The 25,079-nt window shown below is 44.3% G+C and overlaps 1 protein-coding gene across 1 annotated transcript; it reads right to left on the bottom strand.

Annotated features, from left to right (window-relative positions):
• Nucleotides 1-4,305: 4,305 nt before the first annotated feature.
• On the bottom strand, nt 4,306-24,444 carry LOC142194357 (trifunctional purine biosynthetic protein adenosine-3-like). Its single transcript, XM_075263449.1, has 22 exons — nt 24,404-24,444; nt 22,606-22,752; nt 19,859-19,954; nt 18,005-18,179; nt 17,272-17,383; nt 17,000-17,068; nt 16,002-16,127; nt 15,599-15,686; nt 15,411-15,496; nt 14,563-14,731; nt 14,154-14,385; nt 11,431-11,525; nt 10,868-10,977; nt 10,524-10,722; nt 9,357-9,608; nt 8,762-8,914; nt 8,419-8,622; nt 7,803-7,952; nt 6,332-6,462; nt 5,483-5,624; nt 4,783-4,898; nt 4,306-4,597 (listed from the first exon to the last, which is right to left on the bottom strand). Exons 2-22 carry the CDS (start codon nt 22,748-22,750, stop codon nt 4,412-4,414), a joined length of 3,036 nt encoding a protein of 1,011 aa, XP_075119550.1. The 5' UTR covers nt 22,751-22,752; nt 24,404-24,444; the 3' UTR covers nt 4,306-4,411.
• Nucleotides 24,445-25,079: the final 635 nt, after the last annotated feature.

Raw genomic sequence — 25,079 nt, 5'->3', positions numbered from 1 at the left:
CATTGTTTTTAGTGTGTTTATATCTTTTACAATCAAACTTTTAATCCAACGCCGTTTTAATAGCCGTCAAGTATTTTAGTGTATTAAATATAAAGTGTAAATTAGTTGGGGGAAATTTTTACTAGTGTGGCCAATTTTTAGGGGCAATTTATCCTGTGGATATTTTGTCAATACCCCTAAGACGGCCCCGCTATGTATCAGTCTTAATACATTTCCCCCACTGTTTACCTCTTTGCTACTCAAGAAATCCTGTCCTGTCTTAGTCTCAGCGCTACGGGAAGAAAGCCACATGAGAAGCCTACAAGTCCCACTCCAAGAGGAATCGGGTTTTACTATGGAAGGGATATTGTGAGCCGCTGTGGAGCCAAAGCCGCGTTGTATAATGCCCATTGGATTATACAATTTTTAACTCTATCAGATCTGTTGTATAGAGAGGTCACTGCCAGACTGTAATTATATTTAATGATTCTTACATGTGATTGTGTATGGATATAATATATGTATTAATAAACTCCAGTACGTCACCAGCTTTGTTTTACTGCTCTATAGGTGGCATAGAATAGATGTCAATGGCTGCCTGATCCTGATGCACATTGTCCACTGATGTTAGGTTGTCGTTATCGGTCCATGTACAATCTAGCAAATATGACCAGTGATCGGATCTGTTGTCTGAATCCATCTTTTATGGAATCGAATCGAATAGCACGCACCCATAGGTATGAATGGACGCAGGGGGTCAAGCGCCAGGACGCCAGCTCTGTCTACGTGCCAGCTCCATTCATTGCTATGGGTGCGTGCTATTCGAAACTGCTGTTTTGAATACTACTCACTCATCACTAATAAGGATTTTAAGGACACGTTGATCCAGGGTTTTTATACTGACCAGATTTGGAGTCGGGAAGGAATTATTTTTTTTTTTTCCCCCTGAAATGGGGCAATTGGCGTGAGCCTCATGGAGTTTTTTTTGCCTTCCCCTGGATCAACACTGTAGGGATTGTAGGGTTATAGGTTGGACTTGATGGACTAATGTCTTAAATTGGGCCATGGTTATGAGATGGACACACAGGTATACAGCTTGTTACAAGACAGATTGCTTTCCTGGGACTATATCGAACCCTGCGGGTGGTTGGTCTAGCATCTTCTTTGTGTACGTAATGAGTGACAGCAAGCAAAGATCTAGAAAACTGAGGACGTGATACAGAAAGTATATTGGAAAATTCTGGAACTTACTATACAAATAACATGGCGCTCAATATTGGTCTATAAGTGGACAATCCCGTTTTCTGCTTCAGCATTGGTGTGACCTAGGACCCACGGTAGTCTGAAGGGGGCGTCATCTCATAAACTTTACACCCGTCCTCTGCAGTCATGTACGTCCTGCAGAATGTCCCTCTATCCCCACTGGTTTTCTTGGTGAGAAGGTGAGGCTACCATGAATCCTGCCAACAGTAAAGCGTCCTGAGACCATTCACACGTGGGGGCGCACTCCATGAATAAAGAATGAGACCTAAACATCCTTCGAGGACAACAACCCCCAGACATTTGGTGATAACCAATGCTTTATCCAGCATGATGGAGAACATGTCACAAGGTGAAAGCAACTCAGTGACTTGGGGAATAAAACATTGGAATTTTGGGTCCATGGCCAGGAGATTCCCCGGATCTCAATCCCTTAGAGAACCGGAGGTCAATCCACAAAAATAAATTGTGATAAACTCCATGACTAGACAAGAATACATTGTCACCATTCAGGATTCGGCCCAGATGATACGATACCCAGCATGCCAGATATAGACAAGAGTAGGACCTGATCCACATTTTGTGCTTGGCTTCTGACACTGATTTGTAAAAACTATGGACATTCGGACAAGGCCATAAAAATGAATGGGTCTGTATACGAGCACAAGGGACAGTAGAGGGCGCTATATTCTGTGCAAAAGGATTCATACCCTTAGAACTTTCACTTTTTGTCACCTCACAACCTTAAAGGGATTCTCTCTTTAGTGTCAGTTTTGAGACATTCCTGGATGGCCTTTAAAAAGATTATTCGACTACTTTCTTTTGATTCTCCACACCGTTCCATTTGTAATCCTGGTTACTTTATGTAAATAATCCCATCGAGCACCCTGGGCGTTCTGCTATACTGAGTTCAATAGCAAGCTCCACCAAAATGGCGCTCAGACGCACAGTTTCCGCAGAGCAGAACTGCACATGCCCAAGAATTCAAATGCGGCAGCGGGATCTGGCAGGAAGAGGATCCAGGGAGGGGGAGGGTCAGACAGGGCACAAGCAACGGAGGGGTGTGAATAAAGGTGTGACATGGGGGTGCTTGCAGGCTCTGGGAAATGTCCAGGATGCTCAGTGAGCTCAACACAAAGTATCAGATCATTGTGAAGTGGAAGGAAAATACAAGGTTTACAAAATTTTAACTCAAATAAGTGTGATGTGCAAAAGTCTTCAGCACCCAATATAAATACTTAGAGCCATCTTTCTCTGCAATTCCAGCTGCAAGTCTTTTGGGCTCGCTCTCCACCAGCTTTGTGCAGCTAGAGACTGATCATTCAGCTTTGCAAAATAGCCCAAGCTCGGGCCAGATGGACTCGGACGGAGATGTCTGAATTTTCACGTCTTGCCACAGACGCTCAATGGGATTTAGGTCTGGAATGCGCCATTCTAACACATGAATATTCTGTAACCTAAACCATCCCCCTGTAGCTCTGGCTGTAGGTTTAGGGTCATGGTCTTGCTGGAAGTTGAATCTCCTTCCTGGTCTCAAGTCGTTTGCAGCCTCCAACAGGTTTTCTTCCAGGATTGCCCTGTATTTAGCTCCATCCATCTTCCCATCACCTCTGAGCAGCTTCCCTGTCCCTGCTGAAGAAAAATCTCCCCCCAGGATGATGCTGCCCGCTATGTGTCACAGTGGGGGATGAGCAGGGTTACCGTTCTGCCACATATAACACTTTGCATTTAGGCCCAAAAGTTCACCTTTGGCTTCATCTGACCAAAGCACCTTCTTCCACGTTTGCTGTGTCCCCTACATGGCTTGTGGCAAACAGCACTTCTTATATCTTTCTTTCAACAATGGTTGCCGCTCTTCCATAAAGGCCGAATTTGTGGAGGGCACGACTTAGTTGTCCTGTGGAAAATTTCTCCTTTGTACCTGAGCTGCGGATTTCTGCATCTCCACCAGAGTGACCATCGGCCTCTAGGCTGCTTCTCTGACCGATGCTCTCCTTGCTTGACCTGTCAGTTTATATGAAGGGTCATGTCTTGGTAAGTTTGTAGCTGTAGAATATACACACCTTCCCCAATTTTTGGATGATTGAATGAACAGTGCTCCTCAGGATGCTGAAAGCTTGGGATAGGTACTTATAACCTTACCCTACTTTAAACGTCTCCACAACTCTATCTCTGATCTGTCTGGCACGTTCCTTGGTCTTCATGATTCTGTTTGGTCACTAGTGTTCTCTAACAAAGCACTGAGGCCTTCACAGAACAGGTGGATTTATACTGAGGATACATGACACACAGCCGGACTCTATTAACGCATTAGGTGACATCTGAAGGCAATTGTGTGCACTGGATTTTATTTAGGGGTATCAGAGTACAGGGGGCTGAAGACTTTTGTTCCAACCACAATGTGGGAAATGAGTCTGACATTCTCCAGATCAGTCAGGAATCAGACCTAACCACAAAAATATTGCAAATACACAAGAGGTTTCTCTTCTATCACAAGTTTATTAGGATCCGGAACATTTTCAGCAGGGTAGAGCCGCCATTGTGTTATCACTACATTATACCGGATAATATCTACATTATTAGTAAAGTGGTCCCTGTAACCAGAAGGAATAGACAAGTATATGTGACTACAGTATATGTATGTACAATAGTACATAGGAGAAACATTCGTTTTTGACAAAACAGCAAAAATTGATATTGTTTTTACATTTTAGATTAACTTTATGTCTTATGAAAAAACAATATTCAATTTATTTAAAGGGGTCTTTTACTTCCATATTCATGCTGGTCCTGGGAGGTATGGGCCAGGTCTGACTTCGAGTCATACGACTGAATGCAGCATCTGGGTCACTCCACTTCCTCCCTCTTCCAGTTTTGAGGGCTGGCAGAATATAGTGACACTACCTGGGAAAACGGGAGAGGAGGGGGAGGTGGAGTGACCCAGGGCCAGGTGCTGCCTCTGACCTCCAAATCCAGCAACCTCTAACAAAAAAATACAAGACCACCCCATTCAAGCCTTGTGTCTGAATAAACATGGGTCTTCAAAGCTTTGTTCACCTCCTGAGTCTACATTAGAGAATCTCCTCGTGTATACCATTGTATGTCAGGTATAAAGACAAGACGTGAACTGAACCTAAGGACACAAAACCACGGCTGACATGACACGGACTGGTCACTTGCTCCAGATGATCTTGCCATCTTGGCCCAACTTTGCTGCTCCACTTGTCACAAGCTGTAAGGCTGCAGGAAAGGCTCGGTGTTCAGCCATCTTGACCCTTTCAGATAAGGTGTCCACAGTATCTCCAAACTCCACGGGCACGGCCTCCTGGAAGACTATCGCTCCGGCATCCACCTCCTCCTGCAAACATCATAAAATATACAATTTATAATATAAATCAAAATATGAATACATTATAAGGTAGAAAATATAAAAATATACAATAAAATTATATATATTTATTATACACACACACACATCAATGTGCGGTATTATATAACACTAGGAAGCGTCACCTTTCCTGGTATACTATTAACTGTACTTACGGCCACAAAATGCACAGTACAGCCAGTGACTCTCACTCCGGCCTCCAGCACCAGCTTATGTGCGTGGGCTCCTTTAAATGATGGCAGCAGCGATGGATGGACATTGAGAATCTTTCCTGCCAAGAAAAAAATTAATAATAATTACCTCCATGAATCTATCTGCCTCCTTAGTTTACATCCATGGCCCATTGTGCCCTCCTCAATATGTTGTGACTAGAGAGGAGGAGGCCCCCTGTTAGGCCTCAGGGGTCCCAAGGGCCCGTGATGTCACCCAGGAGGCCAGAAGAGGACGATGATCCTGTGCTAAGGAGACCCTCTATAGGGCATACAAGTATCTGGTCAATCACATCAAAAAGTACAGGAAGTTCAACTGTTCTATTTCCTGTACAGGATTATGGGGGCAGCCATCTTGCTTGAGCATCTCCTAAGCAGTTAGCTTTACAGCATAGTCATGACCATAGGCATCAAAAACATGGATCCGACTCATTGAGGTCTATGGAGAGTTTTGTAGACATGCTCTGTACAGGGAGGAGAATCTGTAACATCATCTACAGCCAGTAGTGGATATAATGATGGGTGACAGGTGTTATTTATAGAGGTGTTATCTTATATTGTAATAATGTCTGATGTAAATGAGGTGATTGCTGCAAAAAAGTGGCAGTCTATTAATAGTGGACAGATCGAAAATCAGCAAACTTACCATTCCACTTCCTGACAAAGGGACCAGACAAAATTCTCATGAAGCCGGCCAGACACACAAATTCAATGGAGAACTCCTCGAGGACTTTGTCAACAGCGCTATCAAACTCCTCCCGGCTGCCATATTGTCTGTGGTCAATCACCTGGAATGAGATGGGGCAGGTTAGGAGGTCATACATAGACTAAAGACATTACACAGCCAGAAGTCGCCCCTAGGACTGCCGCCTGTCAATGAGAAACACGTTGATCAGCATTTGTTTGCATTGGTCTTACTACACAGGCTGATGCAAACTGAAGGGGGGGTTGGGATGATATCTGCTGCGATCGTTCCTCCCCCATTATTGGTAGCATGCCCTGATTATACAGTGAGATGTGCTGCCCAGAATAGTCATCTATTAACTTTCTTAAAAGGGATAATCCAGGGACATGAACTTAACTTACATGGTCTGGGTGTTTGAGCCATCCCTGAACTCACCATGGCTGCAGACTTCAGGTCACATGATCGGGACCAGCTCCCTTTCCATCTTCTACTGTTTGCCCAGGTAGTTACTTAGCAAGCCTAGTGGCTTTAGGTACTGCCCCAATGAAGTCTATGGTACAGCACTGCAGTACCTAAACCCACCACTACACTTTGTAAAAAGAGACCAGTGTGGCTCTCCTGATACAGTTGATCTGTGGGGATCCCAGGTGACAGTGGACCCCAGCAATATGTATGGCCTATTGATCGGTATCCCCGTTAAGTGCCTGTTTAGGTAGCAGACATCCGCCATAGTATTGTGATGGATGCCGGAAGAGGTTAAATCACAGTGGAATAAAGCACTGAACGTGACAAGTAATAAAAATGACTGACCTTTGTTGGAATCCCGGCAGCTTCAGCCTTCTCCAGGCCTCCCACTGCAGCTTTATTGGAGATTACCAGGGCAATGTAAGCCGCGCTGCCGGGAGACTTGGTGCTTTTTATCAATGCGTCAAGATTTGTACCTTAAAAAGGGATAAGACGATCAGAAACATCTAATGCTTCATGGTTAAGTATCATAGGCAACGCAACACCGGCTCATAGAAATATAAGACTGACTGACTTCCATCCTGGAGTGTAATACAGGATAAGTAATGTAATGTATGTACACAGTGACTGTACCAGCAGAATAGTGAGTGCAGCTCTGGAGTATAATACAGGATGTAACTCAGGATAAGTACAGGATCAGTAATGTAATGTATGTACACAGTGACTGTACCAGCAGAATAGTGAGCGCAGCTCTGGAGTATAATACAGGATATAACACAGGATCAGTACAGGATAAGTAATGTAATGTATGTACATAGTGACTGTACCAGCAGAATAGTGAGCGCAGCTCTGGAGTATAATACAGGATAAGTAATGTAATGTATGTACACAGTGACTGTACCAGCAGAATAGTGAGTGCAGCTCTGGAGTATAATACAGGATATAACGCAGGATCAGTACAGGATAAGTAATGTAATATATGTACATAGTGACTGTACCAGCAGAATAGTGAGCGCAGCTCTGGAGTATAATACAGGATGTAACTCAGGATAAGTAATGTAATGTATGTACACAGTGACTGTACCAGCAGAATAGTGAGTGCAGCTCTGGAGTATAATACAGGATATAACGCAGGATCAGTACAGGATAAGTAATGTATGTACATAGTGACTGTACCAGCAGAATAGTGAGCGCAGCTCTGGAGTATAATACAGGATGTAACTCAGGATAAGTAATGTAATGTATGTACACAGTGACTGTACCAGCAGAATAGTGAGTGCAGCTCTGGAGTATAATACAGGATATAATGCAGGATCAGTACAGGATAAGTAATGTAATGTATGTACAGAGTGACTGTACCAGCAGAATAGTGAGCACAGCTCTGGAGTATAATACAGGATAAGTAATGTAATGTATGTACACAGTGACTGTACCAGCAGAATAGTGAGTGCAGCTCTGGAGTATAATACAGGATATAACGCAGGATCAGTACAGGATAAGTAATGTAATATATGTACATAGTGACTGTACCAGCAGAATAGTGAGCGCAGCTCTGGAGTATAATACAGGATGTAACTCAGGATAAGTAATGTAATGTATGTACACAGTGACTGTACCAGCAGAATAGTGAGTGCAGCTCTGGAGTATAATACAGGATGTAACTCAGGATAAGTAATGTAATGTATGTACACAGTGACTGTACCAGCAGAATAGTGAGCACAGCTCTGGAGTATAATACAGGATGTAACTCGGGATCAGTACATTATAAGTAATGTGTTCACCAGCAGAACTCCTATAAAATATTATTTGCTATTACCTGTCCCAGAGATGAGAACAGCCACTTTCACTCTCCCCTCTAGAGCAGGACGTTCACCATTATAGACTGATGCAGACAAGTATTTTTGTGGTTGTGGATCGGTCCTGGTCAGAGCCGCTGTCAGGTTCTTGATGACTACACTTTCTGAGCCTGCAGGAAGAAGATATATTACTACAATATTCATTTATGGCAAGTGTTTGCTAGGAGCATGGCTGTCTGGCACTTACGAATTAGTCACTTCCCTCACTATTAGCTGTAAGACATCCATCACAAGTGATAGTGACAAAATGAACCCTGTAATTCCATGAGGAGTCTCCACCTGCACTACTGACAGCAGTCTGCATTCAGGTAATGTACTGCACACCGTCCTGTATCAATATTACATTGACTGAATACAAAGCAAGCCCAGTCATTGCAAAAGGGGATTACTTATTATCCCTTTAGGTTACATTTCTAGATATATAGAGGTAGTCCGAAAATCCAGCTACTGCCTTATTACAGGCTGAAAATGACGTTCTATCCCTTGCCCATGCTTTATACTGCAGCTCACCAATGTAATCGGGGGTGGCTGCTATCTCAGGCCTGGAACTCGCTGTTGAGTTATGGGTATTCTGACCTGTTGGGCGCTGGGTTACTTCTCCAATGAGCCACGCATCTTCTACCGCCTGGATTTCCTTCAACACATCCTCTGCAAATGTCTTGTCCACGACGAGTACAGCGCCGATACCACAGTTAAATGTGCGGCTCATCTCCTCCTCCGATAGGCCGCCCTCTTTCTGCAGCCAGGAGAATATTCCTGGTATCTTCCAGCAAAGAGCATCTGAAAAATGACAACTATGCATGAGCGTGCTTCACCCCCAACATGGCTGCTACAATCTCTGACCTCAGCGGTCACATGGTCGGGTAAGTTATTACAGAAGAACTGGAAACCCTTTTACTGCCAGTAGGTACAAGCTCACCTAAAGTGACGGCGAGGGGCGACGGCAGGACCCTGGGAATATTCTCCAGCAGACCTCCCCCAGTGATGTGAGCATATGCCTTCACATGGCCAGACTTTAGGATGGGCAGGAGGGTCTTGCTGTAGATCTTTGTAGGAGTTAATAAAAGTTCTCCTGTAGGAAAAAAAAAAACAAAAAAAACAAAACAATTTATAAAAACACAAGAGTGCACACCAAAAAAAAAAAAAAAATTGCTTTAAGGGTTGTCCCATTATGGATACTTGTCCTCTATTCACAAGATAGGGGATAAGTGTCCGATCACTGGGGGCCTGATCGTCAGGTGCCCCAGTGACCAGAAGAGAGGGGACCGATAATCCCCCTACTGCCTCCTTGTGACTCAAGCACCGGTGCGCTTGTATGACCGTCTCTCCATTCTCTTCTATGGAGCTGCCGGCACTGTATTGAGTCTACAGTCCTAAAGAAGTGAATGGAGCGCTGGTCATGCAAGCGTATTGCCACTCCATTAACACGGAGGCTTTAGGGGGACTAGCGATCCCCTCCTGATTACTGAGTATGATGATGAATGGTTATATCATTAAAGTAAAAAAGTTCTCACCAAATGTCCCATTCCCACATCCGGGTGGTGCTGGAGAAGACAACTCCAGAGAAGACTTCTCAAGAATCTTTCGAACCAAGCTGAAGCCATTGCTATGAACTCCAGAGGAAGAGATGCCGATAACCAAGTCACCGGCAGTGATTTTCTCCAGAAGCGGCAGCATGGCGCCTCGCTCTACGGCACCCACTGAAAAACCGGCCAGGTCATACTCCCCGGGGGCGTACATCCCTGGCATCTCTGCCGTCTCACCACCTGATAAAGGTAAAAGTAGTATTATAGAGCAGCCAGGAAAAGACCTCTGTAGATGGCCCCCTACTGACCACATTGGGGATACTGTAGGAGGTAATTGGGGGGGGGGGGGAAAGGTTTCTGTAGCTAGGGTGTTGGATTATAGAGGGTAGCAGAGGTGTACGTGAGGCCCTTGGGCCCTAATGCCAAACACATAACAGGGCCCCGCTTACCAAGTGTTATCAATACTGGCATCTTCTAATGTTGTCGAGAAGCTTTTGGGCCTATGAAGCTCCAGAGCCCAGTAACAACTATTACTTCTGCATCCCCTATAGCTACTGTGAGCGCAATCCGCTCTATGTATCACCGTATTGAAGTCAAAATTAATAAAAACATATTAGCATATGCTAGAGATACGCACAAATTACACTCCGTTGTGGTGTAAATGGTGGCTCTGCTTTAATGATGACAATGAAGCAGTATATACACATTGCATACACAGGAACAGGTTTGGCTAGGATAATTAGCATAACATGACTGGTGGAGAAGTTGGATACAAGTCTATTGGATAAGAAACTGGAGAGAGGTCACACCCCCCCTGAGGGCTGAGGGGGGGTTGTGAGTTGTAGAAGACCACATGGCCTCAAAGTCCAAAATGGAGTCTGTGAGCACATGGTATAGTGACCGCATGGTCTCACAAAATGGCGGCCGTCAGCACACATCTCAAATACACAATGGAGGTTAAACAAGCTGACATCCTCCACACTACACACCTGGAAGGTAGCTATAGCGCCCCCCCCATCCCATATCATATCCCATCACTGCTGGTGCCTAACGTTTAGATCCGGTTCCTTGGCAAATATCTGACAAAATGATAAAGGCGGCCAAAGCAGCGCGCTCAAGCCCTAGTGATCATAAAAGGACAATCCAAAGTTATACCTAGAAGGGCACATCCCGCCATCTGACAGGCTTTGGCAATACCGGCCACCACAGACTGAGCCACAGAAACGTCCAAGGCCCCGCAGCCAAAATAGTCCAGGAAAAACAGAGGCTCTGCTCCCTGCGCCAAGATGTCATTGACACACATGGCCACCAGGTCCTGACCAATGGTGTCATGTTTGTTACAAGCTTGAGCAATCTACGGAGAGAACAGACTTGGATTAAACTGGAAACTGTACAGAAGTAGAACGTATATTACGTGGCCCCAATGTAAATGTTTATTTATAAAAATTACAATAAAAAAAAGACAACTTTATGAAGTCCACAATAATCCTTCAATTTACCTTCAGCTTTGTCCCTACACCGTCAGTACCAGACACCAGTATGGGGTCTACAAATCCTGCAGCTTTCAGATCAAACAGGCCGGCAAACCCTCCGAGCTCTGCATTACAACCTGATAAGAGAAATTAGATGACGATACACTCACACAGTAGAACACGAGTCATTTATACACATTTTAGGCTCATTTTACACATGGCTCCCGAGTATGTTGTTGTCCATTTCTGCAAACAGTGTAATCTGAACCAAAGTTCTTTTGTCTCGGTCATGGCATTATGCACATAGCACTACACCGTTAATGCATTCATGTCTAATATGGTATGGTAATGCTGATGGGAAGCGACACCCTAAAGGCATCATTCCCATCGGATGGGACCCAGTTTTACATTGTAACACCTGTTACTATAAAATTAATAGATTGCCATGAGGTCATTTAGAGAACTTCCACATACCAAAGAGTCTTGTGCTGTCATATTTGCCTGACACGTGTAGAGGCTTCTATAATTATTAGGATCCCTGTGTATGGGTTACATTGGGGTATCCGGGGTCACCACTGCAGTTTATGTACCTGGTCTAGCTGTGGCTGCTGCAAAAGGTTTAATTTTCCGCACCAGGGTATTTCCAGCCTCAATATCCACACCACTGTCCTTGTAGGTCAGGTGTCTGTAAGAACAAGGAGCAGGAAAGTAAAGTCACTATGTATGCTGAAGATTTGGATATATTACATGGATTTAGTGGAATAAATTTTGTTCTGTAGACTTACACAGAATAACTTATTATAATAATCCAAAAACATATGAAGAGGGTCTATAGTACCTGCAGCATGGAAGAGACCGAGACTGGAACAAATCTCATCCGCCTGCTGCTATTGGTGCAGGCTTCAACCTCAGCAATGCAAAGGTGAAATGACATGGGAGATCTGCAGCGATTCCTGCTGGCGTGCCGCAACACCACACAGCCAAGTTCACGTGATTTTTGCAAGATTGGCTTGCACAGAAACAAACCACAGACTCTTCTGAGCATCGTGTCCATCCCTTGTGAAACCTCCTTAGACCTATTGCTTGGTATATATAACATTTATCCTCTATCATAGGAGGAGACAAAGGAACCCAGTTGGGCTTTGGACAAGACATTGTCTGGACCTTTTGGTTTATCAGAAATACATTTAAAGAGAAAAGGACGAAAGCGACAGCAGGAGTGGATTTGTCACTTGTCAAATTAAATGTATAAATCACTTTTGGCCCTGGTAGACCACAGGTTGTAAGATGGAAACCCTTTCCAATGGTTCTTGTATAAAGGGGCCATCTCTGACACTCCTCAAAGATGAACGAAGTGGTACAACCTGCTGCTCCATAAGGAGATGTTCAAACAGAGTTTTTTGGCTGCAGATTTTGACGTGGAATCCACCACTAAAAATGGCTCCCATTGACTTCAATGAGAACAGCTCGCTTCTTTTATCCGCTAGCTAATAGCAGGAAAAAGTGACATGACCTATCTAGCCAAGGATTCCGCGGCCAACTCGGCCACGGCACAAAACTCCCTCCTGATTAGATCCATTCATTTGAGCCTAATCCAGAGCGGAATGGCAGTGCACTGCATCGGCATTCCATAGCGGCTAGCCGTGCGGTACGTTCACACGCAGAATCCATTTTCTGCCTCGTGAACATACCCTTACATGGTAAAAAAAAAGAAGTCCCCATGCCCCAACTAGTCATCTCTCCTGTGCATATAAATATCTGGATAATTTGTAATCTTGGTACAAACCATTTAAAGGGGTTTCCCAGGACTAGTTTATGACCTATTCTTAGGGTCAGACACCCAGGCCCCCTTCCAATCGGCTTTTTAAGAGACCACTGTGTTCAGGTGAGTGCTGCATCCTTCTCAGTACTCACCAAGCACCGCACTATACATTTGTACGGCAATTGTGCTTGGTTTTGGATCTCAATCCATTCACTAGAATGGGCCTGAGCGGTGTTCAGGCCATGTAACCAATGAATGTGATGTCACATGGCTTGCGAAGAGGAAGTGGGACTGCTGCCACTTCAAACATCTGATCCAAATGGGTCCCATGTGTCGTATCCCCGCAGATTTTCATCCCTAAAGCTAGCTCATCAACTAAAAAGTCCCAGAAAGCCCCTTTAAGGGCTTATGGCCATATAATAGATCCTTATCAATTACCACTACAAGAGTTGCTTCTAGGCTAGATCACAACATATTTTTGTAATCTTTGTGTTGGAATAATTGTATAGTACATTGTGTTGTAGTGGTAACTTGTGGGGATTCACAACATGGCTGCATTCACTTTTTTTTATGTAAATTGTGAGCCCCATATAGAGATCACAATGTACATATTTTTTTTCCTATCAGTATGACTTTGCAGAATGGGAGGAAATCCATGCAAACACAGGGAGAACATACAAACTCCTTGCAGATTTTATTCATGGCGGGATTCAAACCCAGGACTCCACCGCTGCAGTGCTAAGCCACTGAGCCACCGTGTTGCCCCACATTTTCCTTAGTTGTGGCAAATGTAGTGATAGCTGTTGGCCTTTGGTCTCCTAGTGGGTGTTGCAACTTAGAGACTGTGTAGCCCTAGCCTTAGGCCTAATGCACACAACACATGCATACAGAGGCATCCATTCCAATAAACACAGAGCAGGTCCAATCCTGATCCTTGTCATCGGAACAAAATGCATTGGGGGTCCCCATAGAGGCAAGTATATCACAGATGTCACTCCAAGCATCATCCTAGTGTATTCCACTGCAAACTTGGCCCCACATTTGACAACACACTTGTTTGCGTACATGGGGCCTTAAAAAAAAAAAAAAAAAAAAAAAAAGAGAGGGGGGGGGGGAGTGTTTTAACAGCGCAGAAACAGGGGACAAGTGATTTAGGGGGTTCAATGGAGATTACAGTTGTGCTTTTAACCTAGGCTGCAATACTGTAGTGCCCAGTTTGTGAATTACATTCTGTGCTGGTGAGACTGATCCCAAGATGGACAGTATGAACCCTTCTAATAACCAAGTAGAATTTTTCTTTCTCAATGGACTCAAATCGACTAAGGAGAATGGAAAGAACTTGCTTTGATAATTCCTTGATGGACACACAGAGTCCTACATAGTATACACTGGTTGATGACAACACTAGGTTTAATGGGGATTTGTAGTGTTTTATTTGTAACCAAGTTGAAGTACAAAAAAAATCTACACAAAAATGGTCCACAGTGGATGAACGTCCATAGTAAGTCACTGATCACATTATGTCTCCCCTGCTGGTCCTCCTATACACACCTGTGTTGCTTGAGATAAGCAATGGCTCGGAAACCAATGTCCTTTCTATACACAGCTCCAGAGAATGCAATGACAGACACTCCTTTGTTGGCCTCCTCCAGAGCAGAAAGTAAATCCTTTCTGACCGAAGTCACGGTAAGAACACGCCCCCCACTGGTGACCACCTTTCCATCCTTTAGCGCTGTCCCAGCATGGAACACCTCAAGACCAAGGTCCTTGGCGTTCAAAAGCCCTAGGAAAGAAACCAAAATTAGATAAGCGTTGCCAGTCCTAAAAGAACCACCACTACTGTAGATAGGGGGTAAGTGCCCATAATAGGACAACCCCTTTAATCCCACCCTCCATAGACTACAAGTATCATATAATGGTCACCATGAAGACTGTAGGCTAAGGATTAAGTGTTCTTTACCTGTGATCTCCAGGCCCTTGTTATAACTTCCAGGATAGCCGCCACTGGCCATGACCACCGTCACAGCAGCGTGGTCTTCTAACCAGACCGGCATGGAACCAGCAAGCCGACCATCGATAGTGGCCTGGATAGTCTCATAGAGGTCGCTCTGTAGCAGTGGCAGAATCACCTTAAAAAACAAAAAAGATCATTAGAAAATATTAAGGTTACTTAAACCAATTACCAGATACAATACTAGGCTGAAGAGGGGTTTCTAGACAATTTCTTTTAAAGATAAGTTTTTATGTAGGCTAGGTTCACACCAGCGCTGAGCTCTCCCCCTGTGGACCTGAACCAAGGAGAGCTAACACAGCAGTTACCCGTGGACACCATAGACTAAAGGGGTCCTCCAGGTGATATGCTGGTTCTGGTGACACTAACCTATCTATCTGCAGGGTTGGGGTGATATGCTGGTACTGGTGACACTAACCTATCTATCTGCAGGGCTGGGGTGATATTCTGGTTCTGGTTACACTAACCTATCTATCTGCAGGGCTGGGGTGATATTCTGGTTCTGGTTACACTAACCTATCTATCTGCAGGGCTGGGGTGATATGCTGGGTCTGGTAACACTAACCTATCTATCTGCAGGGCTGGGGTGATATTCTGGTGACACTAACCTATCTGCAGGGCTGGGGTGATATACTGGTTCTGGTGACACTAACCTATCTATCTGCAGGGCTGGGGTGATATACTGGTTCTGGTGACAGTAACCTATCTATCTGCAGGGCTGGGGTGATCTGCTGGTTCTGGTGAAGGTAAAAGGTGAAGAAACTGTTACAACTGTGTCGAGCACTTCCAAAACTCACCTGACATTCGGGGTCTCCAAATCTGCAGTTAAACTCCAGCACCTTGGGGCCGTCCTTTGTAAGCATTAATCCAGCATACAGAACACCTGTACACAAATCACAGTGTCAATAATGATTCAATACCAATAGGCATAATGGCTTAATTTATTAAGAGGACATCTGCAAACCCCAATAAGCAAAATACTCACCAACATATGGGGCGCCCTCTTCTCGGATCCCATTAACAGTCCTCTGCAGTACAGTATCCCGGATCTCAGCAAGTAAATCCTTAGAAATCTGAAATACATAACACATAAGATTGTAATTTTTTTTATTCAATCTGGGCAAATGTACCGAAACGTCAGCAAACAGAAGCAATAAGTCGGGTTGTGCCTTCACATGACACCTTCATAGAGAGACCTCGGACCCACTTTGACAGGAATATAATATGCAGATATCACTTCATCAAAAAGAGGAGAACCTCAGTGCAAATCTGTAGAAGAAATCTAGATACTGAGGATTTAGGTCAATTTCAATAAATTCTAAATTTTACTATACAAAGGAGAGATTTATGGAAGTTTATTGAACACCAAGCCCTACATTAGGTTATACCTGAGGGGCAGGACAATACGCTCCCATTCCTCCTGTGTTGGGGCCTTGGTCTCCATCCATTAGTCTTTTATGGTCCTGGGCCGGGGGCATGGGTGCAACAGTGAGCCCATCTGTAAAACACAGGCACTGCAAAGACACAAAATAAAGAACAGAGCTCAGCTATATACACAGTGCTCATAGAAGGACGGTCACATCTAATGTAAAGATTTGAGAGGGACCTACATAAGGAGCACCATCCTTTACTTTTGCACCTAAGGGCTCTAATGGGTGCCATATTACAAGATGGTCGTGGTATAATTGCATGGATCTCAATTGAAAGGAACAACAATATCATATAAACACCCAAAAATAGAAGCAGATTTTGAAATTTATCAGACTCTTATCTAAAGAGGACCTTTCACCATCTCCAACTGGTGGCATGCTTCAATGAATAAAGCTAGATTTTTTTTCTCTAGCCCCCACCATTCCTGAGCAATCAGCACTGCTAATTTCAGCATCTGATATGCTAATTAGGTCATCTATTGTCAAGCGGGCAATCGTGGGGTGGAGTAGATTGTCAGGTAGCCAATCCTAGTCTCAGTCTATACAGCAATGACTGCTCAGGAAGGGTGAGGGCTAGAGGGAAAAAAAAAAAATTGCAAATGCACACGGAATCCGCCTCAAAATCCGCTGCTCCCATTGACTTCAATGGTGGCCGCTCGCTTTTTTTTTCCGCTAGTTCGTAGCAGAAATAAGAAGCAAGCTGCCCTATCTTGCTATGGATTCCGCGGCTGAATCATCCACGGCGCGAGGCTCCGGCGCATTCATTTGGGCCTTAATCCATTGCGGAATGCCGCGATGGGATGCCAGTGAACTGCACTGCACTGGCATCCCGTCGCGGCAGCCGCGATGAAATGTGTACACGCCGAACCCCGTGTGAACTAGCCCTCACACATACATGGCTGGTTACTGTAATATACAGTGGTATATAGGTGTTACATGTGCTATGTGATACATACGGACACTTCTTCGCCTTCCAGCAGCTCCTCGACCACTACTGTGTCTCCAGCTTCTCCAAACGTCTTATCCTATTGCAAGTAATAAAAACACTGAATTATTGGGGTGACAAAAGCCATAGAAAAAAAATCCAAGAAACGCCAGCACTCCTACCAATTGGCTATTGCAATACCAAACACAGCCCATGGACTAGAACTCTTTCTGGATGGGGGGGTGGGGGGGGGGGGAGGAATTAAAAAAAAAAAAAAAAACTGAAACCAGGACTGTAACAAACCTGCATGATTTCGTTCACTGCTTTGCAGGCTTCTTCTTTGTTGCTGGCTACCACAACTCCCTTCCCAGCAGCCAGGCCGCTCGCTTTCACCACCAGGGCAGGGAAATCAGCACTAGGTTAAGAAGAAAATGATAAAAAGACATAATAAAAATCTTATTAAAAAATGTCTGGAAATTTTTTATAATGAATTCAGACAGGAAAAATAAAAATACAAGCCCTGTACGCGTCTTTTTAAAGTCAGTTCAGATGCTCAAGATGGACATGGAAGGAATGAAATGCTAATTTATTAAAACCAGATCACTTTTTTTCTAACCCGTTTTTTATTTTCCAATTTTTTGCATTTTATTTCCTGTCCATGATTATGGGGGCGGCCATCTTGCCTGAGCTTGTAATCAGCTCTGTTAACAGCATTTAGTAGCCACAGTCAGCAATAGTCTGGAGCCGACATCTTTGCATGGAGGGGGAGCAGATAAGCCGTGACATCATGGGGGCAGTGGTGTTCTCTATAGAAGTGTTATCTTCTATTGTAATCCTGTCTGTGATGTAAATGAGATTGCTACAAAAAATAAAAAATAAAAAACCCTCCACAGAATCGGCAAGTGTCAGACTATCAGTGGCCTTAGTGGAATTGCAGGATATAGTATAGTATTGTTATTATACAGGGTATAAAAGTATTTATAAGATCTGACGTGTCCGATATCTGACCAGTCCTCCCCGTCACTAGTGTGGCTACCCATTTATGAAGTCGCAGGCTTCCTTTGGGTCGGTGAAGGATTTGTACTTGGCGGTTGGGATGCCGTGCCGAATCATAAAGTCCTTGGAAAAACTCTTACTGGCCTCCAGCTGTGCGGCCTTTGCAGTGGGTCCAAAACATCTCACTCCGGCCGCTGTCAAATCATCGACAAGACCTGGAACGGAAGAGGAAAGTGTCGGAGACTTATGGAAGAGGCTAAAGGAAAAGAAGTCGTTGTTGCGCATAGCAACCAATCACAGCACCACTTTCATTTTATACTGTGCTTTTGACAAATAAAGTTGCACTGTGATTGGTTGCTATAGGGGAACAAGGGCAGGCCGGATTCGCACGAGAATAAAAATGGCCGTTTTTAGAACACATTTAGGGCAGATTTATTAAAACTGTCTAAAAACAGTGTCTATCGCACAGGAACCAATCACAGCACAGCTTTCATTTTTGAACCTGCTCCTAAAAGATAAAAGCTGTGCCATGATTGGGCAACTAAGATAGATTTGCTTTTAGACAGTTTTATAAATCTGTCCCATTGACTGAAATGGGGGGGGGGGGGATTAAATCGGGTCCTATTTTCGTCCATCTAAATGGATCCCTAAATACACTTAAGTTTATGAGGAACCCATGGAAACGGGTCCCAGGCAGAAGCAAAATTGCTGTGAAAATTTTTTAAAAAATTTTTTTTGTCTATTATTCATGGCCATTTTTATCCATAGTGGCCTGAATATAGCCTTCTTTTATTGGACAGAGTCTTAAAGGGGTTGTCCAGGAAAGAGGGGTTTTTTGGACGTCAATGAAGGTGAAAAAAAATAAAAAAAATCTCACACACAGCGCTCCAATATCCCCCGACTGTCCCATAGCTTGCTCTAGTTGAAGTCCTTGCCGCACGTGACTGCTGTGGCCTACGGAAAGGACCCGGGACGTCACAGGTGATCTATGCGAGTCATGTCCTGGGTCCTTTTTTCAGGCCTCCGATTGGCCTCAGCGGTCACATTTCACGGGGACTTCCACTTGGAACAAAGTCTGGGGCACCGGGCGACAGGTGATGCTAGGGTCATACCTGCGTTCAGGTTTCCGTTTTGGGGTTCTACTTGGGGGAATCCCCCGAATGGAAACCAAATGCTTTAAAAGAGTGGCTACCCACGGACCCTGTAGACTATAATGGAGTCCGCTGGGTTTCCACATGAAAAGGGCGAAGCAGTGCTTTTCTCGCCATATTTTTTTTAGCAGGTTCGGGGATGGAAGGCCGAAATGGAGTTCAAGCGCTGGTGTGAACCAATTGTTTTCCGGTTTTCTCAGGGATACGACATTTCCATTCTCCTGTGGAAGCCACTTTGATTGTCACTTAGCTTTTTAAGGGTTAAAAGGAATAGGCCTATATCCACCTCCCTGATGTAGTAGACCATCACGGAGACCGCTGAATTTGCATTTTTTACGCCATTTCCGTAAATCCCACAGAGTTTAATAGGAATTAAAGAGACAGCATGGAGAATGAGCCTTGTATTCCTATCTCGGCCATGTTGGGCTGAGATGAAAATACCCTTTTATTTGAAAATTAAGACAAATACTTGTTTTTTTCTGCTTGTTCTATTAGTATCCAAGTGACAGAATTACCATCAGTTACCAAGAAAATAATACAAAGGCAACAACCAATATGGCTGCACTTCCGGTAGTCATTCATACAAAAAGCGGACGCCACTACAAAATTAAAAATCGCCAACACCAAGTAATGAGCAGACTTTTAGCCAATTTCCTAATGGATCACAATTCCCTAATATTTGGCGTCTACTTCTGCATGATTTACTCCTTGAAACTTTCAAGAACTACAGCCTGCGCCATTACCTGCGGCTAGAGGAGCTTCTGGGCCGACCACCACAAGGGAGATGTGGTTTGTTTTACAGAAATGGATAAGTTGGTTGTGATCATTGGTAGGGACATCTGCAAGAGAAGAAAACAATAGGATTACTATCACATTCAGGTATATAACACCAACATAGTCTGCAGCGCCCCCTGCCCTATCAGTACGATTTTAAAGTGTTGGAGGGGGGGGGGGGGAACCACCACACAACACAAAGGAAAACATACAAACTTCTTGCAAACATTGCCCTTACTCAGATTTTCAGATTTGTACCCAGGACTCCAATGATCAGTCTAGAATATTTCTCTAGACCAGGGGTCGGCAACGCGAGGCATTTCTCCAGCACAAAGCCAAAACAAAACTGCTATTATACTGTGGGGATCTCTTCAGACCCCAGTGTGGTGACAAGAAAAAAAAAAAAAAACGTTACTCACTTCGGAGCGGCTGGAGGAGTCGCGCTGAAGTCCAGGGAAGGTGAGTAACATTAGAATAGGGTCTGAGAGACCACACAATATAGTAATAGCTAGGGAGTGCCAAATCCCAAGAATTACGGCTTTGGCTGAACCTAGACAATTTTGAAAAATTGGATTGGACCCTATACCATGTAAGGGTCAGTGCACACTAAGCTTTTTGGTGCTGATTTTGATGCTGAATCCACCTCAAAATCAGCCTCCAAAAAAAAGCCTCCCAATAGAACTCTGTTGGGAGGCTTTTTTTGGAGGCTGATTTTAAGGCGGATTCAGCGTCAAAATCCTGGCCAAAAAACTCTGTGCGAACTGACCCTAAAGGGCCCATGATGGGACATTATACCGTGTGGAGGGGCCACGATGGGACAGGCAGATTTCCAATAAAGATGCATGCATCTTGTGTAAAAATGCAGAATGTGTTAACACAGCTTTACATCGATGTGAAACTACCTGCGGCCTAGGAATGGATGTAGTTCTAGATATATATATCGATACAGAATGTGTCACTACCATCATGGTGCTGCCATACGGTGCTCCTGGGCACATACATTCAGCACACGGACTTTCATTGCTTCAAGTGGCAAAGTACAGCTGAGTCCCGGGAAATAACAGTACACGTGTGTGTGTGTCCAGGAGCATCTGGTGGCAGCACTTCTGTGCTATGGGTTGTGGTATATTTAGTATAGGGGTCAGCCTTACAACTACTGCGCAGCACTCAGAGTACCTCAGCTGTGATTTTTTTTTTAAACTTAAAATGGCAAAAAAGGGTTACCTACCCCAACTCTACACTGGTAAAGGGATAGGCAGTTCTTATAGTAAGCTTGCAGATACTCCAGGGTACATGTCCCCCAACCCCCTCCAAGAATATTTGTTGACAGTGGCCTCATAGCAAAGATCAACATGGACCCCATTAGGGCTCGTTCACACGGGGCGGATTTTGGCACTGAAGCCTAAGAATCCACCCCCTCACAATAGAAGTCTATGCAGACCGCTAGCGTTCTTTTTTCCGCTAGTGGGAAGAAACCGCTAGAGAAAAAAAAAAGAGCCACAGAGAAAGCAAGTGATGACGCTCTCCCTGGAGAGCCCCTTTAAGAAACAGATATGCCAGGAAAGTGACTAGTGGGTGTATACATACAAAACCATCAGCTGCAGAGGTCAAACTCCATCGGAAATCCTTGAGAACTGATGGGAACTATGAAGTATATTGTGTCCAAGAAGGAGCAAACAAAAACTCTGATAAACCTCTGATGATTTATCTTTTCCAAACCTTAAGGATATGTTCACACAGAGGAATTTGATACTGAATACACTTTATTTTTTAATTTTACACCTCCCTGGCCCCCACATGGGTTGCTCAAATTCCCCTTAGATTCAGAGAAGAGCATCACAATATACTGCATGTAAGAAACAAATACACATAAGAATAAGATAGGTAATAGATAGATAACACCTGCTTGCTGATGGTTTCCCATTAGAACAAGTTTTTTTTTGTTTGTTTTTTTTTTGCCTGGACTATGATTTTTGGGCAGGTCTTGTCTTATGTGTAGGGTAGAGCTACACGGTAACATAGAATCCCTCCACAGATCGCGGTACGATCATAACCATGCCGACACTACAGTGGTTTCTTAAGGGGTATAAAATAAAATCCTGACATGATTTGGAACATTGAAAAATTTACGACACGGCAGTCATATGGCGATTTGCCTTCTGCCATAAATTTGTACTCCTCCTGCGTGACGGATTTCAGGAAGCCATCAGATGATTCTCCATGTGATCCACACATGGCGAGGGCCGGACATAGGAGGAGAATTATATTAAGGATCTATTGAGAGATAATGTGGGGCGTGTAGGGTGTCAGGAGTCAGTCTAGGCCACCGGATGAGTGCACATGGCAGGTGATAAGGATCTGATTGTTGGGGTCTGACCACTGGGACACAACCCCTCACCCCTTTGTCCCCTACGTGACTGAGGCAGTAGTCCACAAGTACAAGTGCAGCTCCTTTCATCTGTATGGGACTAACAAGGCACTATACTCTTATCTTTGTCAGTCCCATACAATTGAATGGGGTGATGATTGGACAAGAGTACAAACGCACTATTCACATAAGGGGCTAGGGGATCCTTGTTCTTGTGATTGTGACCCAGTACTGCAGCAACGATATCCCCGACTGACCCCGAAACAGATATCAGCGCTAGAATACCGTGTGAGTGTTAGCGTTGCAACAACTATAGAAAGATATTCACACAGACAATACTCCTCTTACCAGAATTTGAGATCTTCCCATTGTCGGCGGTGCCCGCATTTCCTGGGGCAACAAGAACTTGCTTGACATGAGCAGACTGCGCCAATTTCCAGGCCAAAGCATGTTCTCTGGCTCCGCTGCCAATCACAAGAACCGTTTCCGCCATCTCTGCCAAAAATGTAAAGAAAAATCAAATCAAATACTTTAATAAAGAGAAATAATCCAAAGGGAGACAAAAGGGCAATAGCAAGCGGCCCCAGAAGAATGGACGGTCATGGCTGGGACAGGGCAAACTGAAGCCATAAAGAGGGCAAACTGAAGCCATGCTTGTTCTTGTTGGCTTAGAAATTTTGTTTGTTTGTTTTTTTACCATGCCCCAAATACCACTAAACTAACGTGTTCTCCATAGTGTATACAACCCTTTATCACACCTCAAAACCCAGAATTTAGGGATGGGATTCAAGTTTTTAAGTACAGGTTATGCCAGGGCCACAACCCCTTAGTAGTATAGAGGCAGAATGTGCTGGATTCTCACAGTGCGTCACATCCTATAAAGTAGACCCCCATATTAATAGTCCCCCATGACATGCCGTTATAATATTCTCAACCCTCAACAACCCTGTCCTTAAGGGAATATTCTCTAATAATGTGCATAAAGAAAAAAAATGCAAACCACTTTAGGCTTGAAACAGACCCCTAAAATACAGGACCCCCCAAACCAGACCGTTAATAATATTAAAAATTTTATTTCTATAGCGCCAACATATTCCGCAGCGCTGTACAATTTGTAGGGTTCAAATACAGACCGATACATAACAAAGAACGTCATTTCACACAATGGGACTGAGGGCCCTGCTCACAAGAGCTTACGATCTATGAGGTAGAGGGGGTGACACAAGAGGTAGCAGGGGCAGCATTGCTTATACAGAGGTCAGACAATTTTGTAATAGACCGTTACATACAGATCCCCCCAGAACCAGAACAGACCCTGTAATACAGCCCCCCCAAAAGAAATAAATAAAAATTATAATATATATATATGGTGTGGGGGAGTATTATATGGGAATAGTAACATAGGGTGAGTTGGGGACACTGTAGGGGGAATACTAATAGGAGGATAGTAATATGGGAGGTATATTGTAGGGGAACCACAGACCCCAGAAGGACACAGATCAGGACCTATTAATAGGGGATTATTGTATATGGGGGATATTGTAGGGGGAATATTAATATGGGGGGGGGGCATTGTAGGGGAACCCAACCCCTGAAAACACTAAATAAAGCCTGAATTTGGGGCATAAGTACAACATAGCCGCCTCCCTCTCCTGTGTACACTTGTTGCAGACTGTCAGCAAATGTACTACATGCAAAAAAGAGGTGACAATGCCCAAGTGCCTGCAGCAGACCTGCCAGACAGGAGTCCCAGGACAATAGACAGGGTCAGTGTCATCTCTCACCACAACCACCAGAATCTGCAACTTAGTGCTAAAGCATAAGGCTGTGTTCACACATGCAGAAAGCATGGTTGCAGTTCTCACATCTAAGGACAGGACATATCACCCATAGACTTACCTGCAGCTCTGTACACAGCAGCCCACGTGTATAGGAGACTCCTGCAGGACACACTGGCAGCTTCTACCCCTGTCACCAGGCTAGCGCCACCACACTGCCCTCTGCCGGCCGTATGTAGATTACAGCCTTTATAGCTGCGGACTGGACAGGGACTGACCACAGAGCCGCCTGCTGTCCGCCCCTCACTATGGTCCCACCAATGTGTATGAGCCCTACAGAATAGTTACCGTAGCGGCGGGACACTTACCGGGAAGTATTAACAACAAGACGGACCCACGTGCTGTGCAGCGGAAGTTACCGGGAACTGTGAGCGTGTAGCGCCACCTGCTGGTGGGAAGACTACAGAGCAAGAAAGCAAAAGTTGGAAAGATTTTTTGGTTTTCATTCTCTACAACAGGCCTGGCCTCTGTAGGAAACTGACCAGGTGTGACTGTTTAGGGCGTGCGGCATGCTGTGATTTCTTTTGTTATCATATATTCATATAGAATTTGTAAGGAAACTGTGATATTGCCCATTGCTTCAATATTACATACTGTAAGGGCATTTGGGGGTATGCTGCTGCAGGTAGACACAGTCTATCCCCCATTTATACCTCCTGCCAACCGGGACTGCGGGACAGGACCTCAAATCCGGGACGGTTGATATATGATAATATGTTATTATCATCTGGAAGCATTATTATATAATGTCATATCCTATATCTCCTGAATATCAGAAGCCCAAAATACAAAGTTATGTATTCAAGGTCATCTGTGGCAAGTAACAGGTGTGGGCAATATAAAAGGCACACCTCAAACCAGATAAAGTGGTGACTCAATCTTTGTATGGTGTGCCGCACTAAGCATGGAAAACCTCTCAAAATTACAAGGCCAGAGATCTTGATGGTCCTTTGTCCACCATGCACAACATTACCCAGAAGTTTA

Source organism: Leptodactylus fuscus, chromosome 2 (assembly GCF_031893055.1).
Source record: "Leptodactylus fuscus isolate aLepFus1 chromosome 2, aLepFus1.hap2, whole genome shotgun sequence".
Taxonomy (NCBI): domain Eukaryota; kingdom Metazoa; phylum Chordata; class Amphibia; order Anura; family Leptodactylidae; genus Leptodactylus; species Leptodactylus fuscus.
This window is presented reverse-complemented; position numbering and strand designations above follow the sequence as displayed.

What these genes read in the sequence shown, in the direction of transcription:
- LOC142194357 (XM_075263449.1), bottom strand. Translation starts at nt 22,750, where the DNA reads ATGGCGGAAACGGTTCTTGTGATTGGCAGCGGAGCCAGAGAACATGCT. An exon ending in TGGGAAGATCTCAAATTCTG is followed by an intron (nt 19,955 to 22,605) that starts GTAAGAGGAGTA and finishes CTTCTCTTGCAG; the next exon opens with ATGTCCCTACCAATGATCAC. An exon ending in CAAGGGCCTGGAGATCACAG is followed by an intron (nt 14,386 to 14,562) that starts GTAAAGAACACT and finishes TTTCTTTCCTAG; the next exon opens with GGCTTTTGAACGCCAAGGAC.